Source organism: Glossina fuscipes, unplaced genomic scaffold (assembly GCF_014805625.2).
Source record: "Glossina fuscipes isolate IAEA_lab_2018 unplaced genomic scaffold, Yale_Gfus_2 0, whole genome shotgun sequence".
Taxonomy (NCBI): domain Eukaryota; kingdom Metazoa; phylum Arthropoda; class Insecta; order Diptera; family Glossinidae; genus Glossina; species Glossina fuscipes.
The window spans coordinates 32,496,798-32,518,258 of record NW_023998414.1 but is presented as its reverse complement, the minus strand read 5'-3'; the positions used below and the strand labels follow the sequence as shown (position 1 = coordinate 32,518,258).

The 21,461-nt window shown below is 33.6% G+C and overlaps 2 protein-coding genes across 2 annotated transcripts; both read right to left on the bottom strand.

Moving 5' to 3' along the window:
- Nucleotides 1-518: 518 nt before the first annotated feature.
- Nucleotides 519-16,971, bottom strand: LOC119644779 (ATP-binding cassette sub-family A member 3). Its single transcript, XM_038044511.1, has 14 exons — nt 16,751-16,971; nt 15,757-16,690; nt 15,027-15,170; nt 11,939-13,201; nt 11,593-11,869; nt 10,998-11,517; nt 9,913-10,262; nt 9,717-9,842; nt 7,630-7,839; nt 5,832-5,976; nt 3,778-3,960; nt 3,034-3,693; nt 2,906-2,968; nt 519-792 (listed from the first exon to the last, which is right to left on the bottom strand). Exons 1-14 carry the CDS (start codon nt 16,969-16,971, stop codon nt 519-521), a joined length of 5,370 nt encoding a protein of 1,789 aa, XP_037900439.1.
- Nucleotides 16,972-20,233: 3,262 nt separating this feature from the next.
- LOC119644772 (ATP-binding cassette sub-family A member 3-like) lies at nt 20,234-21,453 on the bottom strand. Its single transcript, XM_038044502.1, has 3 exons — nt 20,812-21,453; nt 20,641-20,706; nt 20,234-20,432 (listed from the first exon to the last, which is right to left on the bottom strand). Exons 1-3 carry the CDS (start codon nt 21,321-21,323, stop codon nt 20,234-20,236), a joined length of 777 nt encoding a protein of 258 aa, XP_037900430.1. The 5' UTR covers nt 21,324-21,453.
- Nucleotides 21,454-21,461: the final 8 nt, after the last annotated feature.

The window sequence follows — 21,461 nt, the reverse complement described above, 5'->3', positions numbered from 1 at the left end:
GTGGATAATATCATGAATTAAAATATCACTTTCACAGGCGCCAAGAGACTCATTCGCCCTGCCCTGCTCGGCCGAATGGTAAAATGAAAGACATTCATTCATACTTCCTTAGCATAAGGAGAGCAAAAAAAAAAAAAAAAAAAAAAAAAAAAAAATGAATAAAAATTTTACATTTAAAATATTGAAAATTGGCCTTAACCTTGGTCTTGCCATTGCTGTACATTTTAGTATTATTTGCCTTCGTCTGCAAAGTAAAAGAAATATGTCCTCCATTTGGCGTCTAATGACGTTAATAGCGTACACATTTATATAAATATGAAATTTGCTTTAGTTACATAGAGATGATGAAGAAGTGATAAAAACAATTTATTTAAGTCTTTGCATACCATGCAATACACACACAATCAATTAATCAATCAATTTTATACAAGTCGACACTAATCTACTATTCATTCGTTTTATGTAAGCCTTTCTTTGACTCAACAGAATATTTGTTATAATTTCATAATAATTTAATGTTAATTGCCCGTATTTTCAGCATTCCGTGCCATTCTTTGGCGACTTAAACTATGGGCATACGCACTTGGTCTATGCTTTTTCCGTTTGCGGTATGGTTCTCTTAAAGTACAAGTCGCCAAAACATTATCTAGAGCTGTCAAAAGTGGTGCCTGATTTATAGTGTATTCAGCTATATTTAGACGTCGCCGATTCTTCTCAATACTTCCGAAAAGATAGGAATAAATCACCTGCTCAACAGGAATGTAAAACTTCAAGACATTAGCTCTATGCTGTCTGCAAGTGAATAAAAGAAAAAATATATTAAATTGGATTTTTTTGTTTTACAAACAAACATCAGCATGACTTAAACATCCTCTATACGCTATAGGATTCTGCTTAATAGAATTTTTTAGTTATTTTCGATGCAAAAAATTATACCTTACCACCATAGAAAAGGCGTAAGAAAGCCTACACAAAAAAAAAAACAAAAAAAAAAGCAAAAGTAAATTAAGTCTGATAGCAGATAAACGTGCTCCACATTTCGTGCAATAAGTTCATATATCGCCATTATATTCTGGAATAATTCTTATCATAATTTATTAAAAATGACTTCTGCTTGCTATATAAAAATTTCATTTTTTGCAAGAATATTCAGTTGGAAGGGAGCCTCGTTTAGATGCCAAAATACACTTTTTTTCTTTTCTTAAATAAGCCCATATAAGGAGAGTGCTTGTAAAAATGTTTTAATCCAAACCATTTTCAATAGTGTTCGCCATTAGGGCGACATATGTTATTATAGCGTATTTCGTCAAAATATATCGAAAATTACGATCTCTAGGTTGAGCTGAACAATCCATAGATACATATCAAGCAGAGACAGACGGACAGACATCAAATAGACAAGACAAGGTGGAATGCTTAGGTGAATTCAGAGAATGATTTTGAATCGCTTTGTAAAAACGAAAGACAAGTTTATCCGAAGCCGTTCAGAGTGTTACATACACCTACACAAATTTAATAGACTATTATCACTAGTGAAGCATAGGACTTGTTTATTATTTACGCCTCTTTAGATACGTATCACTCCAGTTATCATATCTGACCGATGAGTTTAAGCTGCAACAACTAATCGCGATACCAAGTTATAAACCATCAACTCAAGTGACAGTTTAGAGAATGCCAAGAACAAATAAGTTAGCAACCGTGCCTGTTGTCACTATTCACAATTCAACCTCGCTCGGAAAAGATCTACACATTTCGTTTATCAAGCCCTTGATGCATTGTTCTTGTTGTTACAAACCGAAAGACAAAACTAACGTACCTCTACCTTTAGCAAGCAAATTATAATTGATTGGAAGAAGCCATAGACATAATAATGAATATATATAAAAATTTCATAGCTTCTATTAACGGCATTAACATAGGCGAGGATATCTTTCAAGACTACTTGTATCCAAAATTCATTTATCATCAATATATCATTTTTTTTTTTGTTTTTTATATTTACATCATAATCAGTAACGTAGACAACAACTTGAGCTGTAACATGTTGTTTAATATTTTTGCAACAATTATCGGTAAGAGAGGAAAAAGAGGAAGAGAAAGAATATTATAATCGAGCCAAGCCAAGAATTACGTACCCTAAACTATCTTACCTAGTAAAACTTTGCATTCATTTTCGTAATGAGAAAATGATCAACACCGACATCTTGTGTTGCTTGTTGTGAATTTAGCGAAATAAATCGTTGTATCGCTTAGTCCAAAACATGGTGTCAGTTAATTTCTATGTCAAATTACTATCATGATTCAATTCGCGTTACAAAATATTAACATATAGACTTTTTTTATCATGTACAAATAGATTTGCTTTATATCGGAACTTTCGTATATAACGGAATGCAAATAAATTGGTCTATACGGTCCAAATTTAATTATTTCATTATAGTGAATTTTTATATCAACTTATTATTAAGGACCAACTAAGTTACGCTTAGCTTATGTAGGAACGATTATATGGAATGAGGTTCAAATAGTTAGTCCATTCTATTCAAATTATTCACATCAAATTAAGCTATGTTAAAATGTTATTTGTGGACTGATCTTAAAATTGGCCCGATCAAATCCATTTTCAGTAGCGTTCCTTCCTGAGCCAAGACACGTAAGTTTAATGAATTCCGTCAAAATGTCACTAAAAATTCCAAACTATATGTTCAACGTAAAAATAAACGGAAAGACATCAGACGGAAGGAGTACGGAAGGTGAATAGATCTATCTTGATCTATCATTCTGACTGCTATATACATACATCACTATAAACATAATGCACGCTATACAGCAACTAGTGTAGGGTATAGAAAAATTGAAAAAATCATTGGCTCATATTAAGTAGTTTGCATTCACTTACAACAGTTCAGAATCTTCGTGTAAGAAATAAGCGAATTTAATTACGTTTTCAACATCTCTGTCAAGGCTGAAAAGAGAGAATATGGAATAAATTAGGTATAGATTAGGGGGCATTTAACTGCATTGACTTACTTTTCATATGTTTCTTCTTCTGTTTTACCATCACTTAGAATTTTAAGTTCGAAAAAGAAACCGCGCGTGTATTTTTGTCTTAAATACTGTGGACTGCCTATAGCTAATAGCTCTCCATCGTCTATTACGATAATCAAATCTGCCAAAGTTTCGCATTCCAAATTTTCATTCGATGAAAATATAACTGTTTTGCCGCAAAAACGTGCATATCTAAGCACGTTCCAAATGATACGGCGATCCTTTGCTGGCATGCCTTTTGTGGGTTCGTCTAGAACCAAAACCTTATTATAAGCTATAAGAGATATAGCTACACTAACTTTCCGTCTAACAGCTAACGATAAATCACCAATTTTCGTATTCATATAAGGCTTTAAGTCCAATGATGTGGCAATCTCTAAAAGCTTTTCTGATACATTCGCTTCGGGCACACCTCTTATCATAAATAGAAACGTAAACAGTTGACGAGGTGAGAAAACCATGCCCAAATCACTCTTTTGAGGACAAAAACCCATCATTTTTATTGCCGCCTTATTTTCGAATTTAAAATCAACTTTTTCAATATACATTTCACCAAAACGAAATCCTCTCGCGCCCACCAATTGTTCGATTAAATGCGTTTTACCCGCTTTATGATATCCATAAATTCCCATCGACATATATCTTGTCAGAAAAAAAAAAAAAAAAAAAAAACACGACATGTTAACAGATGTTAATCCAAATTAGTAACATTTTTAAGTAACTTACTTGTCAAGGGCAAATGACACTGTATTCAAGCGTTTTCCATGATTAGGTATTTTCTTTTCAATTTGATCGGCTAAAACACTATATCTATTGCACTCGAATCTGGACATTTTAGCGATACGCGTTCTCTCCTTGACTACATCATCATCATCGAAAGGATAGGACACGGTACCCAAGCCCGCATGCCTATATAATTTAAATTCAAAAATACTAATTATAGGCAATCGGAACTTTCAACCAATATTCGACAGAGATCATCACTTATTGAGACTATTCTCGCAGAAGCAACGTAGCATAATCGCACCATGTAAGACTGCGGTCAAAGGGTGATAAGACTTTAACTTTCACTGGACTCGCGCGAGTAAGCCTAAACGAGTAGTTTTTTTTTTTCAAAGTTTACTCGTCTCATATCTTAATATCATTCATGGCTTCATGGCAGTATTTTAACAAGACGCGATTCTTTACCTTCATCATCAAAGAATTGCAATTTTTCGCTTCGATTTTATCACCTCAAGGGAGTGAAAATAGTGTAAGCAATATTTCGATTACAAATATTTTACATCATTTTGTCTTTTATACGCTTTCATATGGTCACAATTAGTAATTCCATCTGATTAAAAATTACTTTCCAAAGCAAAAGTTTCGAGTCAATTGAAGAGACAAACGAAAACTTTATGCAGAACTTGAAGTGCTTATCGCAATCTAAAGTTAAGAGGGTTTGCATTGAATGCAATTTATTCTAAAGCGCATAAAATTCATGTTAAGGAATAAGTAAACAAATATTAATGAAATTAAGGGCATCGTTGTCGTTTCCACTACAAAGCCGAGGTACTCTTTCCTGGTATTGATCTTTGGATCCCTATATTCTCGATTTTCTTAAATTTTTGAGTGGATTTGTTATCTGCGCAACTACCACGTATGACATTCAGCCTTCTCATCATTCACAATGATTTCATTCATTCTCTTGAATTTTGATCTTTAGTCTCTTCCTTGTAAATGGTTTTTAAATGAAAACTAATCTCAATTTTTATTATTTTTTTAAGACTTCTGTCAGTGCTACGAACGGTTGCCTTTAGAAGCAAACTGTGCGTATTTTTTCATAGCTTTGTGCCCGTCTACAATGCTTAAAACAAACATGCTCAATACATTTTACTCTTTATCGTCACTATCGACAATTTGGCGATATGGTGCTTTTGTTTTCTCAAAATGTTTGCGACATTTCAAAGAAAGCTTCGGAGAGACGATACAAAGTCATATATATGTTCTTGCTAAGCGTCAAATTCTAGTTAGATCTAGCAATGTCTGGTCGTTCGCGTGTGTGTGTGTGTGTGTGTGTGTGTGTTTGTGTGTGTGCCTGTAGTAAATCTTCTTCCGTTCCGCCCAAAATTAAGACACCGTCCATGTCTTCAAATTTGGGGAAAACATCGTAAGCTATTGCTGGCAAATTATTATTGAAAATGGGCCAATTCGGTCAAAAGACGCATCTACAGTACAACACAATCTTAGAAGACTTGTATTTTCAAAAAAAAACAAATTTGAGATTTTTTCTCAGTATACATAAACTATAATACAACAATGACAAAAATTTTTATACACATGGAATAGGTCAGTGAACCTACAGCAGCATCTATGCAAAAAAAAAAAAAAAAAACCACATTCACAATATTAATGGTGTGAATAATTCCTTTTCCTTCTTCTTCTTTTTTTCTTTTTTGTTCCATCTTTGTGTTTTATATAAAAATGGTGAGTAAAAAAAAGTTCGGCTAGGTCCATATATATAAATATCTCACTTTATCCTGTTCATCCTCCTGTACCTTATGGCGGTGAGTCTTTCAACAACTTTCAAGAATAAAATACATTCACGAAGGAATTGGAAAAAACCGTTTGAAGCGATTTAATAAGAAAGTTTACATCGTCTTTAAAATGTATTCCTAAACGTTACGAGCTGACCTGACATAGGTAATGTGTAAAATGAAAATAAAACGATAAACGTAAAATTAAAAAATAAATCGAAAAAGTCAACGATAACTTAAATGGTAATAACAAAAGATACTTACCTCTTGCTCTTCGACAAACTGTATTTGTGTGCTCTATAGTATACGTTGAATATGCAAAATAAGAAACTGAATATGGCAGTCGTTATTAGCATATAAACGATGTTTATTCCTATACCAGGGAATTCGAATTCAAAATATGGTAAATCTATCGCATCAAATAAAAGAAAAATAATTTAAAACGTTATTTGGCCGGCAAGATCGATCATCAAACACCCTGCACCCTACTTCACCTAATACAATTCTTCACTTCCTCTTCTTCTTCAATTCTTCTTCTTTATTTTCGTCATAAAATATATAACTTAACTTGAGGCCACAAAGGTTTACTATACTATTAATGGGAATCGTTCTGTGGAAGAAACTATGAAAAATATGATTCAACGAAGCGGCGTGTTATATATATAATCTTGTGAATCGATTTCTCTTACAAAATACTCCAAATTAGAACATGTTACCATAAATGAACTTTTCTTTTCTTTTTTTTTTATAAGAACATGTATATAGAAGAAGCCTAAAAAAAATGGTTCCATCTTATTTATGATACTATTTTCCATTCATTTTTACCAAGAACGGATATAATGACTATTTCGAAATAGGACGTTATATGAAAAATGGCCCTAAAAGTGATCCAATTTAATTCATTTTCAATAGAATATAACTAAGTATAGCAAAGTTAATCAACGGATCTTGAAAATTGCTATCTGTAGCGTAAACACAACCGTATATGGACAGACAACACATCGACAGATATGATAGGGACAGGCGGATAGAAGACAGACGGGCTTCAATGCTCGATTGGTACAATGAGAGATGAATCCATCCTAAGCACTGTCTTTATGTTGCCTGCAACCGTAAACATTACAAGTTACATGGATCAATAATAGCATTGGTACCCAAATAACCCATTGATTTGGTTGAAAACCATCCGATTTTTTGGAAAAAAAAAATTTCTTAAAACGTTTACGATGTCTTTTCTACAAATGTCATAAAGTAGAAATGCATTATGCAGCTGGCGATTGACGAAGAATTTAACAAAAATGCCCGGTACACGCAACCGGTAAGAAAATTGACAAAAGCAAAATTTTTTAAATGAAGTCTGGTAACTAGTTTTTAAAGGGTTTATAAAAAAAAAAAAAGGCTTACTGAAAACACAAACAATTAAGAAATTAATGAAGCCGATGATAGCTCAGTTAAGCGAAGCGTTCTCGAACGGAAAAACTCTAATTTTTGTAAGTAATCTTCTCAATCTCGTGATTTGGACCTAATATTAGAAAAATATTAGGGTAAAAAAATCTTAAGTTGAGAAAAGCATTTTACGCAACATTGTGTTGGCAAAAAGTGTCACGTTTTAGAAGCTTGAGGCAGGAAGTGCAGGAAAAACATTTAAAAGGATATAAGTGGGGCTACATAAAATATGACATAGGGTGATAGGCGTTTAATTATCTATTATATAAAATTTTAGACGTCCCTACACAAGCAAAAACAACAAGATTAAATAAAATTTAATGCAAGTGAAGAGATGAACAAAGAGACGGACATCAAGTTGATATATGTTTTATATAAGATCTTAGACGAATATTTAGACTCATTGTAAATAGAATTGTAAAACTATTAGACTTGCATTTGCGTACGCTTTACATTCGCGTATTTAGGTCAAAGTTACGTAATCGCAACGTATGCTATCGCTATGTCTTTATGTGTTATATAATAAAAAAAAAAATAATCCGTTATTCTTAGCTGAACTTTACGGTAAAGTAGAGAGTAATTATGACGAATTAACTTAATAGGCTTAAGAACTCACGGCAACAATTCGGTTCCAATTCGCATATTATACTTGAATCAGTGCAATTCAATGCTGTACAACGATCATCACAATAACGGGAATGTCTTGAGCCTATATATAATTTTGATATGCCGTCGACAAGAGCAAATGTTGGCATTAGGTACATAACGTATATAAAAAGTAAAGAGGTTTCCAATACGTCCCAGGCAAAGATGTAAGCGCAAATACCTAAAGCAAGACAAAATATATTTATATATAATAATATAATGTATTATGTAAAGATGGGGAAAAACATTTTTCACATGAAATGTATAGATATATGTATTTTTTATTCTTGTAATGAATACTATACGTCACAAAGCCTAGCCGAAATAAATTGTTTACACCAATTTAAAATGTCGAAATACCGTTACACGACGAGTTTTTTCGAGAACTTTTGAAAATTTGCAAGTCATTATGTAAGGAGTGTTCGAGAAAGTAGATCGATTCGAAGCATTTTCAATAGCGTTTACTGCGGTGCACCAAATCTTATCAATATATCTCAAAAAATGCAACCTGCAGGTTAAATATAGATTTACGTGACAGACGGACAGACGGACTGACTAACTCAGAAAATTATTTCCGAATCGAACCATATAATAAAAAAGGTGGACATGTCTTCAAGCCTAGTGAGTTTGACATACATTCGCACAAATTTATATTTTAAAAAATAATTTTTAATTTACCCTAACTCATAGGACTAGGACTGTGTGAACGCTTGGTATAAAAATGGTTGTGATCAGCCTACTGCCTCGTTCGTTTGATGATAAGTTGTTTGTTTAAATGCATTGTCTATAATTAGGAACCAATTCATTTATTGTATTATAACAAAGATTATTCCAAATGCGAATGAAAATGAAAAGAAGGAAATTACGATATCTATATAAGTGAACGAAAATGTAACATTTTGGAGTAGTATTTACTTTATCTTTACTAAAGAATACATTTTTGGGACAAATATGAAATTCATTTCTTAATCTTGATCTTAAAAGCAGACCAGAACCGAAGCATCGATTGAGTGACTTCATACAAACAAAAAGGCGATAAAATTGTCCACAATCCCTTCAACCGGGATAGTAAACTATGTGAATTTGTGATTTAATTTTGTTAAGCTTTAGGCAGCGCAAGCAAATACTTTACACGATGATTTACTTGCATAGACTATGATTAGTTAAGAGTGTCAAGAACAAGATACCTTCTCAAATCCTAAAGCATAAGGAAAGCAGAATGAAGTAGAAACGTTCAGTATACAATGGCGAAATGATGTAAGTAACCTGGCACAAATCTCTATTGACAACGCTTTAGTTCTTTCGCGTAATTTTAACAAAGCTTTTGCACTACGTAATTTCAGCACATATAGCAGATAAGGAAATCAAATATCTAACACGTTAGCATCATTTTGAAATACTAGACAGATTTTTGCTTGAACGTTTTCATTCTCAGATCGAAATATTTTGTTTTTTTCTAGCTTTTCTTACTTTCTTAGCAATGTAAGCGGAACCGAATAGATTAGGCATAGTTCTATAGTTGAATTGTCAGTATAATTTTTAGATATTAAGAATGAAGCGACATGTACCCTTAATAGGCGCAAAACGCTCAGACCGCAAATCAAATTTGAAAGTTTGATCGGCCCATAGACAATAGACAGCACAATACAACCTGTAATCCACTCAAACTTAATATAAAAGTTTAAATAAATATTTAACAGAATCGAAGTAAGAATGAACTTGATCCAATACCCATATAAATGGTATTGAACTCAAACTTGGCATCGTCTACAACTTCTTGTAAATAAAAAAAATTGACTATTTATATATTATTATTTCTGGCGTTGGGTATTAAAATCTCGAGCACTCAATATAAGTCTGTGTTTTTTTTTTTTTACTATTCCTTTTTTTCGCCATTGACTCATAAAAAATGCTAAAGACTCACCCACCCTAAAGTAAATGTAAGTCGTTCCCAAATTAAGTAAAATATTGTTGCAAATCGTGTACATGTCTGTGCATATTTCTTATATCACATATACATATATATATATATATATATATATGAGTTTGTTTTCTCACCGAGCATCAATTGCAGTATCACGGCCAATAAAAAGGCTCGCAACTTCGACTTTGGCATAAACATACTCAAAAAATACATCATGGCGAGAGTAGCAATACCGTGTAGACTTATTAGAAGAAGAACCACTGAAATTTCATTATTAAAATTATTATCATAAATCATCATGGATGTCTTAAAAGAAAATCATTAGCTTACATAATTTTGTAAAAATATTGAAACCCTCAATAGTGGTAAGCGCCATCACTAATATGTATACAATGGAAAATCCTAAAAATATACCAATATCCCAAGCCATCCCGACCATCCAATATATATGCAAGTCAATGCCAGCAATAAGCTGCAACGTCAATAAATAGTTTCGTCGCTCTTCTACCAATGATATTACAAAACAAGACATTGTTATCGGCATTATAATACCCATGATAATGGCGAGATGTAAATGAAATATCTGATTATCGACTAAATTAGTTTGCTGAAAATATGATATTCTAATAGGTTGATTTATGATCGCAGTTAACCTATTTGGATTATCCGGAAACAAATTTCTGAAAAGAGAATTAAATTAAACTTTATTAAGACTTATGCCTGAAATTGTTTTGAAATTGTTATCAAATGCAACGATTGGTTTATATAGGCGAGTGTCTCAAAAGTCAACTGATATGATGCAAAATTTTGCTCAAAAAATTGCTCTATCTAATCCAAATTTTTTTTGCATCAATTTTGCCGAGAAATTTTGAAAATTGCAATCTTTTTTTCACATAACGACTTCTTGAGAAAAAAAAGTGTTATATGGGATGTGGTAGCAAAATTAGATCCGATCTACCGCATTTTCCGCTTCATTGTTGGACCAAAAGATATTTACATAACAAATCTCATCAAATTATGTCGGAAATTGTAAACTATGCATGGAATATGCAAGGAGAGACATTAGACGAACAGGCGGACACTTGTCGTGCAAGAATATATTGAGTTTGCTCGGTGGGTGTAATAGGCCCAACTTTTATTATACTGATTCGCTCACAATCAATTTCTGAATCGATTTAAGCTTGTCAGTCCGTCTGTCTCTCTGCCTCTCTATATTGTTTCTCTTTGTTCAACCTGCAAACCGACAAATGCTATTGAAAAGTATTCAGATCGATCCGTATTTTCGATCACTTCCCACATAACGCCTCATTTTGAAAAATCGTTATATGAATACTTGTAGAATGGTATAGGATATTTAATGGCAAGCTATGATCCGCTATAGCGTTTTTTATTTGTTTTATTTAGAATTAGTTTACCTCAGTATTATGTTATGAGCCAAATTTAAGACCATTGGTGCCGTATGAAAAGTGAGATCATTAATCCATATAGAAAAATTTTTATTGGGTGTTTTTAATTCAACTGCGCCTAGTTTACTTATAGCCGCCGCTCTATCGGTGCGTATGTAATCGGTATATGACATATTGCCGCACGTTAAATTTTCATAAAAGAGATATTGCAAGTGTGACTTTGTAGCTAATAGTTTTTCTTCATTTACACCGTCAATTACGATATAGCTGCAGTCGGTTAGCTCTTTAAATTTATTAGCTGAGATTTCTTCCATACTGATACCCAAGTGTATACCGTTTTCCATAGTTGTCGGGATCTTGACAAGTGAAAACAAGTGATTGGTAAGTAAAATTAAAAACAATAGCCCAAACGTCATAATGACTGGTAGAATATTCAGTGTCTGATGTATCATCTTTTTGTATATCATAGCGCGTATCTGCTGTCGCTTCAAAACATTTTCCGACTCATTGATGAATTTCAATGTTTGAGCTTAAATGCAGGCAAAAACAATCAATGGGAAACTACTAATGAAACTTCGTAATAAAATGATTCCCGTAAACTTACTAATTTCCGGCACTGTCGGTTTAAGTGTACTCTCCATTCCCAGTGTCATAAATACTTCACTTAGCTCACTACTCGAAACTCGTATATTTGTTATACCCAAATTTTTACTTGCATCTTCCAATTGCAAAAGCATGCGCTGATATATGGACCTTTTATCCGTTGGTAGTTTGTATACTAGTAAATCGCCTACTTGATTATCGGGTACAGCATTTGGTACAAATTTATTAATAATATCCGTTATTGGACCACTTGATCGATTTGGATCTTTCAATATAATCTAATTTAAACATGATTTGGAATAAAATAAAAAGAGAAAATCTAGATCGAAATATATGATAATCCATACCAAATCGCAACCTATGCCGAAACGTGTTTTCAAAAAGAAAGGTGATCCGTAGGCCAATAAGACACCGTCGTCTAAAATGCCAATACGATCGGCAAACCATTCTGCCTCGTCTATGGAAGTTGTTGTAACGATAATTGCACGATCATCTTTCTCCTCGCGTAATATTTGCCAAAACATTTGTTGATCTTCGTATTTCAGAAATTGTGTGGGTTCATGTAATAAAACTATAGAAGTATTGCCAAATAATATGCAACATAAAACCAGTAATCGCTTCTCGCCATAACTTAAATTTTTTACACTTTCATTTGGCTTTATTTTACCGGATAGAAGTGTTAACCATTTATTCACCTCTCTCTCAAGTTCTTCGCGATCATATTCACTTTGCTTAATCCTTCCAAAATATCTAAGCGTCGATATTACGCTCAATGAATCAAAAATTGACGATTGCTGCATGCATATATCGATACGGGAACGATAGTCTGTCCAATGCTGATAAATACTCTTATTGCCATTATAATAAATATCACCCAATTCGGGTTTCTGCCAACCCGCCATTAAGCAAAGAAGACTAACTCGTCCGTTCTCTTCGGCGCCCAATATTACCGTGATCTCACCCTTAAAAAACCGCATTGTGACATTTTTCAATATTTGATGTTTAACGCCTCTACGGCGAATTGTTGTAACTACATTTTTAACGAACACCATTTCTTCCCCTCGGAATGGACCAAATTCAAAATTATGCCAAGCAGCACTTGGTCGATCCAGTGTAATAATTCCCATTGGAGGATTTGCTTTTATTGGTTTTCGTCGGCATAATAGCGAATAAAAGAAATTGGTTTGTCCAATATAAAAACCCGGCCGAAAATGATTCAATGTCACCAGTAAGATCATAAGAATGACAATAGTCAATAATTGCGTAAGCAATATAAGATAAAGGATATCATAATTTGGATTCTCTTCTAAGTCGAATTTTTTCATTATGCGCATGCCCAATGGGAAAAAATTATTGCAAAATAAACTTAAACAGAATAAACTAATAAATGTAAAATCCTGTAAACAGTAATAGATTGCGGAAAAGAGACTGTATGCCAGTAGCCAAAGCGTAACACCAAGCAGCACGCAATTCACCGCGTTGTCTAACGTGCAGGCAATAATCATCGCATACAAAATCACGATAATATTATGAAGAATGAGAAATGACAACATCACAATGGGATTCACATTATGGAAAATATATGCCTTGGGATCGTTTGTCCACGGGATCTTTAAATAATGTAAATAAAAAATTATATAAATTGAATATAGTTAATAAAATAAAATTAATTATTATTATTATTATTATTATTATTATTAATTTAGCCAGAGAATAAATTCGAAGACTAAAGCACTTAGAGCACTAGCAACTAAGGCTTTCGGCTTTTATTAAAAACTCTATCGCGTTTGAGATTTGCACCCACCGACCACGAGACTCTTGCCTACACGGCCACTAAGGCAGATGAAAAAAAAAAATAAAAATTAGAAACAAGTAAGAAATTTATATTCGGTCGTGACCGAATCTTTTATACCCATCACACCGATCTTAAAAGGAAGTAAAATGATTAAATTTTCATGCTCTATATAGTATTGAGTGGGTGCCGCCGACTTATTCTATTTTCAAAATTAAAGCGAAAATTGTCTTTGTCTTGCCCCTTGGACTATTAGTATTGATGGATATGATATATGTGTTGTACTTTATGAGTCACAAGCAAAAGACACCGAAAACAAAGATGTTCAGAGTTTTTGTTGCATGTATATGTGGGCGTTATAGGCGTGTCCTTTGATCGGTTTAGGTCGTTTGCAGTTTCTTTTGCAAATTTTGTAGGCGATGTCTTCATTTTTATGAACTGGTGCATATTTTTTACAGATACTGTAAAGTTGCGCAGACGGACAGATGAACAGATGAATGCTTCGATGTATTATCAATTTGACACTAACCAAGAATTTATATACTTTATAAGATTTCTGATGCTTACTTCCGTGCGTTATAAAGATTTTGAAAAAAAAATAAAATAATAATTAAATTTTGACACATTATCAAATTGAGTAGGCGAGGCCCTTTTTTTTTGCATTTTTATACTGCAACATCGCCCATAGAACACACATTCAAGTTTTTGTAGACCCATCTGCTGTAGTTTATGAGTAATAAGCAAATAAGAAATATTGTTTGAAAAAAAAGGTGTTCTGAGTGAACGTGGTACGTGGAAGGCGTGTCCTTCGACAAGAACTTCCAATGTTTCTGCCGAATTTGATGTCGATAGCTTAATTTTTGCCGTCGGGAGAGTGTTTACAACATACGTTACACAGCCGGATGGACGGACGGATGGAAAGACATGCTTAAAACGATTTAGAATTTGATGCTGATCAAGAATATATATACTTTATGGGTTATCTGAAGCTTCCTTCTGGGCGTTGCAAATGTTTTGACAAAATGAATATACCCGTCATCTTTCGTTGATGGGTATAAAAATACTTAGAAAATTAATCGTATTCGATGTGTTCACCGCGTAACGCTAAAACTTTACATTATTTTATAACAGTTTGATAAAAACAAAAAAAAAACAAGGAAAAATCGTGTAATTTCTTTGAAATGGGGAGAAATAAGTAGTAAGTGAAATTTGAAAATTGTTCGTCTTTCATACTCTTTTTGATCATCCATTTATTGCTCTATGCTTAATGACAGAGGCAAAGAAAGAATGAAAGAGAGAGAGAAAAAGACAAAGAGAGAAAAAGAAAGAGTGATGAAGTTATATGAATAAAAGAAAAATATAAGAGAGAAGCTTGTATTGTTAGTTTTTAATACAAAACCCGACTAGGGTGAACTTCCGCTTTGCTTGGAGTTAGACATAGTCATAAAATGAGATTCATATCAATGTAAAATTCTATGCGTGTTAATCGAAAATACGAGAGCATATTACGCATATGATGGAAAATGCGAGTATATAACCTAAGATTTCTATTCTGTGCTTCTTTTCTTCTATCTTTCAAGGAATTTAAGGCGATTGAGACGATAAGTATGCATATAAGAAAAAATTCCATCTAATATACTTACAATAAAAACGACCATTATTAGCAGGTCTAATATTAGAAAATGAACAAATGATACGAGAAAATGAGCAACCCAAAGTTGACCGTATGTGTAACCATATATCCAATGATGAGCTAACACATCTTCTTCACGTTCACGTGCGTAAATCTGCAAAAGAAGAGAATATTTTCGATTATGCAAATCATGTCTTAAAGTAAACTAAAGTCCATATCCTATTTAGCGAGCAAAATTTTATTACATTTCATAAAGGACTCTTCTTAATAACTCTTTAGATTGTCAAAAATTCCTTTCCAAACAGTGACGCATACCATTTCGCATTAGTAGCCGAGTAGGCAAAGTATCGCGAATTACAACTCAATGGTCGCGGATCGCAGGCGAACATGTGATCCAAGTTATCCGGCAACCATTAAATTCTATACGTTGTCAATTCTCTCTATCTTGTTCTCCTCATCTCTATCGCTATTTCTATCTATCGCTATCTCTGTCACATGCTATGCTTAATGCTATGAATCATTAAGCCAACCAACCATGCAAACTGATCGTCTAATGTGTAAGCTTATAAGAGAATGTGTGTAACTTATAAGAGAAGAAAAGTGAAAAATGAATTGAAATGTAAGATTGAAAAAGAAAACTAAAAAAGTTAATTCCCGATTATAAGTCCCACGTAAATATGAATCAGAGATCTTCATTCTCCCTGAATCTATAACTTATGGATTTTATGTTTAGTACAAACCCAAATCAAATGAAGGAACGGTATAAAGAACAGAGTGTTGAATAATAGCCAATTTAGGTTTGCGGCTCCTTCCGTGAAACACAATCTAGCGTCGCTTCTATAACGCATAGAATTCACTTGTATATGAGGGATCAAGGGTATTTCCTCATTTTGTATTTGTCTTAGATCTTGTTCTCGTGTTAACAAGGGATCACTCAGCCTAGAGTTCATTATTAACGCGGCTTCTTTAAAATTATCATCATCATTAGGATGGAAATTTTTTAAGACAACATTCTCCTCAAGCCCATCCTCATTAAAGGCAAACGTATTAAGTTTATCGGTTTCCGTAAATTTTTCCTCCATCTCTTTGCCACTTTCTTCTAACGCAATGCTAGCATTGTTCGTCTGTTGATTGCTATTCGATTCTGCATTGATATTAAATTTTTCATCAGCAGACATATCTTTAAGTTGTTCGACTGTTTCTTTTTCTTTATTTCGACCTCTATTAATGTTTGTTGTATCAGAATTCTTCAGAAGCTTGATCCACTGAATGTATAAGCTATGTTGCAGTTGTAGAAAACCTTCGCGCAGATATAAGTCCACGTTTCCATAAATACCAGTGCCGTCAGAGGATATTATTCCCGCGCAACGTGTCATCCACAAACGTTCATCTATACTATTTGAAATATCAACGGTTCGTAATAGACCAGGGAAACGCAACGACACCACTAATTTTTCAGGGACTGCACCGTCATCGACATTATGAAATACTATGCCAGCAAGAGTGTTCTGCTCACTAAAATACTTTTCCAAAATATCGTTATTTTCCACATCCTGTATGCCGCGCAAATTTAATGCAATCTTTGCGCCATTAACAACCGCTGTTGTAAAATCATTTTTCGGTGTATATAACAAAGTCATACGCATGCGTTCTTTACGAATGCTCATTAAATGCCTGCAGGAATCAAATTGAACTATAGAAAATTATTAACACTTCTCGCTTGTATGCACTTACATAAATACAGATAAATCGTATAGACCGGGTTGATTATAAGTAACAACGGATTGTAGAATAGTTTCTTTTTCGGACGAATAATATTTTCCCCGTGTAACGGGATTGACGACAATCACAGCCAAAATCGCCGTTATGCTTAAAAACTCAACTATAGACCATTTCCAAAACGCCCTTTCCACATAAAAATTCTTCGATAATAGTAAACAGAACGTTGACGGCATTTTATATACGTGTTAACAATTTTTCTTCAAAACACTGAGTTATTCAAAAATTACCAAAACAAGATCAAAATCGAAATATCAAAACATCAAAATCTAGATTATGTTATTTGTTTGCCAGAAAAATTGTTTTTTTCTTTTTTTTTTTTATTTCTTTTCAAAAAAAAAGAAAAAAATTAATTAAATACATTTCAAGAAATAACTAAAACTCTAATACAAAATATTTATGTATTACGGCTAGGGATTCCAACCAATTAAAATTTTACTTTTCCAATGAATAGAATGAACTATGAAATAAGTCTTGCTTGGGATAACTATCATGTCATGAAAAAAAATCAATAAATAAATGGCCAAACCTCGTGTAAGAATATTGCGATTACAATACACATGGAGATGCTGGTAATATCGGCGAATATTGACTAAAGCATTCGTCGTCATCAGCCGTCTCTCGACTTAGATTGCGATTTCAATATCCAGGACTTAACATTATGTTGTGCGTAAAGATATCTATCTATTTATGTTCGTGATGACGGATCAAATATGGATGGATGGATAGATGGGGAATAAAGCCGGCTCACACATTTTACTCATAAACCAGTGCAAATTCCTACCAGCTCATCAATTGCCAACTGGTGGCCACGACGACAATTTTTAGGCTAATCTCTGAGTGCTACGAGTAGCTAGAAGCAAAGCAAGCAAATCGAGGGAAGTGCGGTAAACATATGCGCTTAGTTATATTTAACCCTTTTCTCGCAATTGGCTCAAAAATACAGCTCGCCCCAAAGGTCCAATTGAGACTGCTTGCTCTCCCAATAAAAACACCGCGGCCTTCCTGCCTCTCTTCTACCCAAGCACTGTACCACAAGCTATCATCATAGGGGACTGCTAGTTCGACCAATACTTCGGAGTTAGATTCCTAGCAGGAGCAAATCATCTAAGCGCTTTCTACAATAATCTGTTTCATTTTCGTAATAAAGCGACTGAAACACATAGCTAGCGTTTTCTTTAGCCACCTTGGAAATCTTACTTGGACTAATGAGAGAAACTGAAATATATTAATTACGAAGAATTAGACAGAGGCAGTGGCAGGAAAAGTATAATTTTTCACAATCTGCCATCAACGTACCGTAATATATGTGAGACCTTGGCACCCCTATGCATAGACATCACAAGGGAGATATTGTCGATGTAAATGATCCTACCGCAATGCAATAAAATAAAGAAAATTTGTTAAGAATACGACCTATCGTTATGTAATTGTCTTTCTCTTGCCCCTCTTAAACGATTAGTATTGATGGATTGGCATAACAGCAAATATGCCTATAACGGTTCAAATTTTAATACAAACATGATTTTCGAGCTTAAAATAATTTGGACTGATTTCGCAGATATTCCAACGGAGAGAATATCTGGCTTTCACCCCTAGGGGCCGGCCTCGACCCTTGATATGGTAACTTGATTCCAATGCATTAGTAAAACTTATTCAATTTAGTCATCACTTTTAATTTGTTTTTTTTGTGTTTTTTTTTTTTTTTTTTTTTGATAAAACTTAACCGTTTTTCGTGTCGACGTTATAGGCGTGTCCTTGGAAAAGTTAACTTCGACTTCCAAAGCCGCCAGTTTTCCTAAATGAGATTAGCTGCAATGGCTGCATGAATCCGTCAAAGAACTACTTTCTTATAAAACTTGGCCAATACAAATTCAACTATGACCTTTTTATTCCACTTACGATCTTTCGTAAAAATTTAAATGATGTTTACCGTCTTATCTCTTTTGCGAATCCTATAGCTATGCCGCTAAAGTTACCCTTTGTGGCTTGTTTGCCCTAAAAGAACTTTCTTCTTAATTGATTAATTCGGTTATGGAGGCGCTGGTGCTATGCTGGTATTCATTGAAAAATCTAATATTTGTTAAACTTACTCGTTAATTGCATAAGATTAAGATTCATTTTGTTTATCGCCGATCTTAATTTGATTAGGTCTTTAATATTAACGCATAGTCCAAGTTCAGCTGAGTCCAAACTGTAGCTGAATTATTTATGTGCGATGTAGTGAATAAATAAATAAATGGATAAATTATTTATTCTTCAATTCGGTCAACAAATGTATTTCCTTAGCATAAGCGCGACCACCTCTTGGTTTAAGGGTCGTGTCATTTTTCTATGTTTTTTAAAAAAAAAAAAATCTGAAATCTATTCTTGTACCCAGCATAATAAATATATTACAACCGACATAACTGCATCTGATCAAATGTCCATCTGATTGTCTTATCGACCGTCTCTCTGTCGAGCGAAATCATAAACTTGATCATAAGGCTTTTGCGTAGAGGAAACCTTTTTCTGTCAACTTTTTCCTTTTTTACAAATGCAAAAACAACTAAGAACACTACTGCGTGCCAAGGCCAATTATGAGATATCTTACACCATTTCGTCTAGAATAATTCTTTATTTATTTTCGTGACGAAATACCAAATATTTATAACCTCCGTACGTTTCTTGAAAGCTGGAACTTTTCATGAGAGCCCTTATATAACGTGACGTCTAAAAGGTACACCCACTTGGCTTATATTCAGTACATTTTTGTCTTACGTCGCTTAACTATTATGGACAGATTTTCATTGTGAAATTTCAACATTGGACCTTTTTGTCGTGTGAGAATTCAGTTCTTGTAGGAACGGTCAGGGAGCTCAATAAATCGCGCCATCCAATTCACATCTTTTAAAGTCATTTAATATATCGAAAAACGTTGATAATTGCAATTATGATGCGTACTCGCAGAAGTGACTCAGTCCAATTCATTTTTCAGTCAAATTTCCCGGAAATATTTCATAAATTATAGATTTATAGGTTTGAACACAAAATCACATGGGCACGCAGTCGACGGATAAGGAAGCAGACGTATAGACAAATCTAAATGGATTTCAAATGTGACTCTGATTCGACCAGAATATCATTGTGAACAGATCAGTGTGTCTACCTACCTTAAAATCAACCAGGGTATTACGTTCATCTGCATAAAGTAAGTAAACCCTACACCATAGATGGATCGATTGCGTAGAATGATTTGTTCGACTTGCTTCCAATATTCCTATTTTGATACCTAATATTGTGTGCAGCGTAAAGATATAAGCAAATTAATATATATACAAGGATGTAAAATTGCTTTATTTGAATTTAATCTCAAGTAAATATTGCCTAAAATGTTATGTAAAAAATAATAAAATAAGAAAAAAAAACGTTTGTAAAAAAACATAATTAAGACGTATTTTATGTCGATTTTGAAAATTTCCTTTTTTCCAAACGTGCTTTTAATATGTTCTCCATACCATTGGTCAGACTTCCGTGACATACGGAATATTCAGATATATTCAGACGACGTCGATTTTTCTCCAACGATCCAAATAGATACGAATAACTGACATCCTCGACGGGCACATAGTATATTAATACATTACTATTGACTTTTCTATAAAATGTAAAGATATTTTTTTCAAATTTTAAAAATATTTCGAATAAACTTAATTCGAATGATTTTTATATGTCTTTTTTGATTAATCGAAAATTTTAATGCAAATAAATTTGAAATTCTTTAAAAAAAATTAAGAAAGCGAAAAATTATCACGCCTTCATCGACGAAGTTAATTTGTATTTAACGTATCACCAAATATACTTACATCAGTTCCGAACTGCTATGAAGAAATGATATGAAACGAGAAACGTTTTCCAAATCTATTTTCAAACTTCAAAACGTCGAGAGAGAGAGAGAGAGAGAGAGAGAGAAAATAAATGTAAAAAGCAATGAACATGAAGTAGTAAGGGAACATAAGCGAATAAATTTTACTCACTTCTTGTCAGTTTCCTCATCCGTGGAGCCATCCAATCGAAGTTTAATATCTAAATAGAAACCTACGGTAAATTTCTGCCGTAAATAATGAGCACTTCCTATAGCTAACATTACGCCGTCATCCACGACTAAAACGGTATCGGCCAATACGTCACATTCATGACTATCTGTGGTAGCAAATATTATCGAGTTACCGCAATAACGTAAATAACGCAATACATTCCATATAAGGCGTTTTTCAATTGCTGGCAGGCCCCTTGTCGGTTCGTCTAAAATCAATACATTACTGTTCGCCATAAAAGCAATAGCGATGCTCACACGACGTCTTATTGAACGGGGCAATTGTCCAATTTTTTTATTAATAAGTCCTTGTAAGCATAACGAGATCGAAATTTCTCGAATCTTTTCCGTTATAACTTTCTGAGGTAGACCGCGTATTCGAAATAATAGCGTTAAAAGTTGACGTGGCGTAAAGGCGCTTATCAAACCCTTACTCTCAGGACAATAGCCCATATGCACATACGCATCCTTAATCTTACGTTTAGTATTCACTTTACATATATATATTTCACCATAGAAAAATCGCTTTTCGCCTACCAACTGTTTGATTATATGAGTCTTGCCGGAATTACGTGATCCGTAAATGGCAAA

Coding starts and splice junctions, on each gene's coding strand:
- LOC119644779 (XM_038044511.1), bottom strand. CDS start 16,971: ATGCCGTCAACGTTCTGTTTACTATTATCGAAGAATTTTTATGTGGAA. Junction 16,691..16,750: donor TACGATTTATCTGTATTTAT/GTAAGTGCATAC, acceptor TGATTCCTGCAG/GCATTTAATGAGCATTCGTA. Junction 5,977..7,629: donor ATTGGAACCGAATTGTTGCC/GTGAGTTCTTAA, acceptor TTGATGCGATAG/ATTTACCATATTTTGAATTC.
- LOC119644772 (XM_038044502.1), bottom strand. CDS start 21,323: ATGGGCTATTGTCCTGAGAGTAAGGGTTTGATAAGCGCCTTTACGCCA. Junction 20,707..20,811: donor GATGAGGAAACTGACAAGAA/GTGAGTAAAATT, acceptor GACGTTTTGAAG/TTTGAAAATAGATTTGGAAA. Junction 20,433..20,640: donor CATAGCAGTTCGGAACTGAT/GTAAGTATATTT, acceptor TACATTTTATAG/AAAAGTCAATAGTAATGTAT.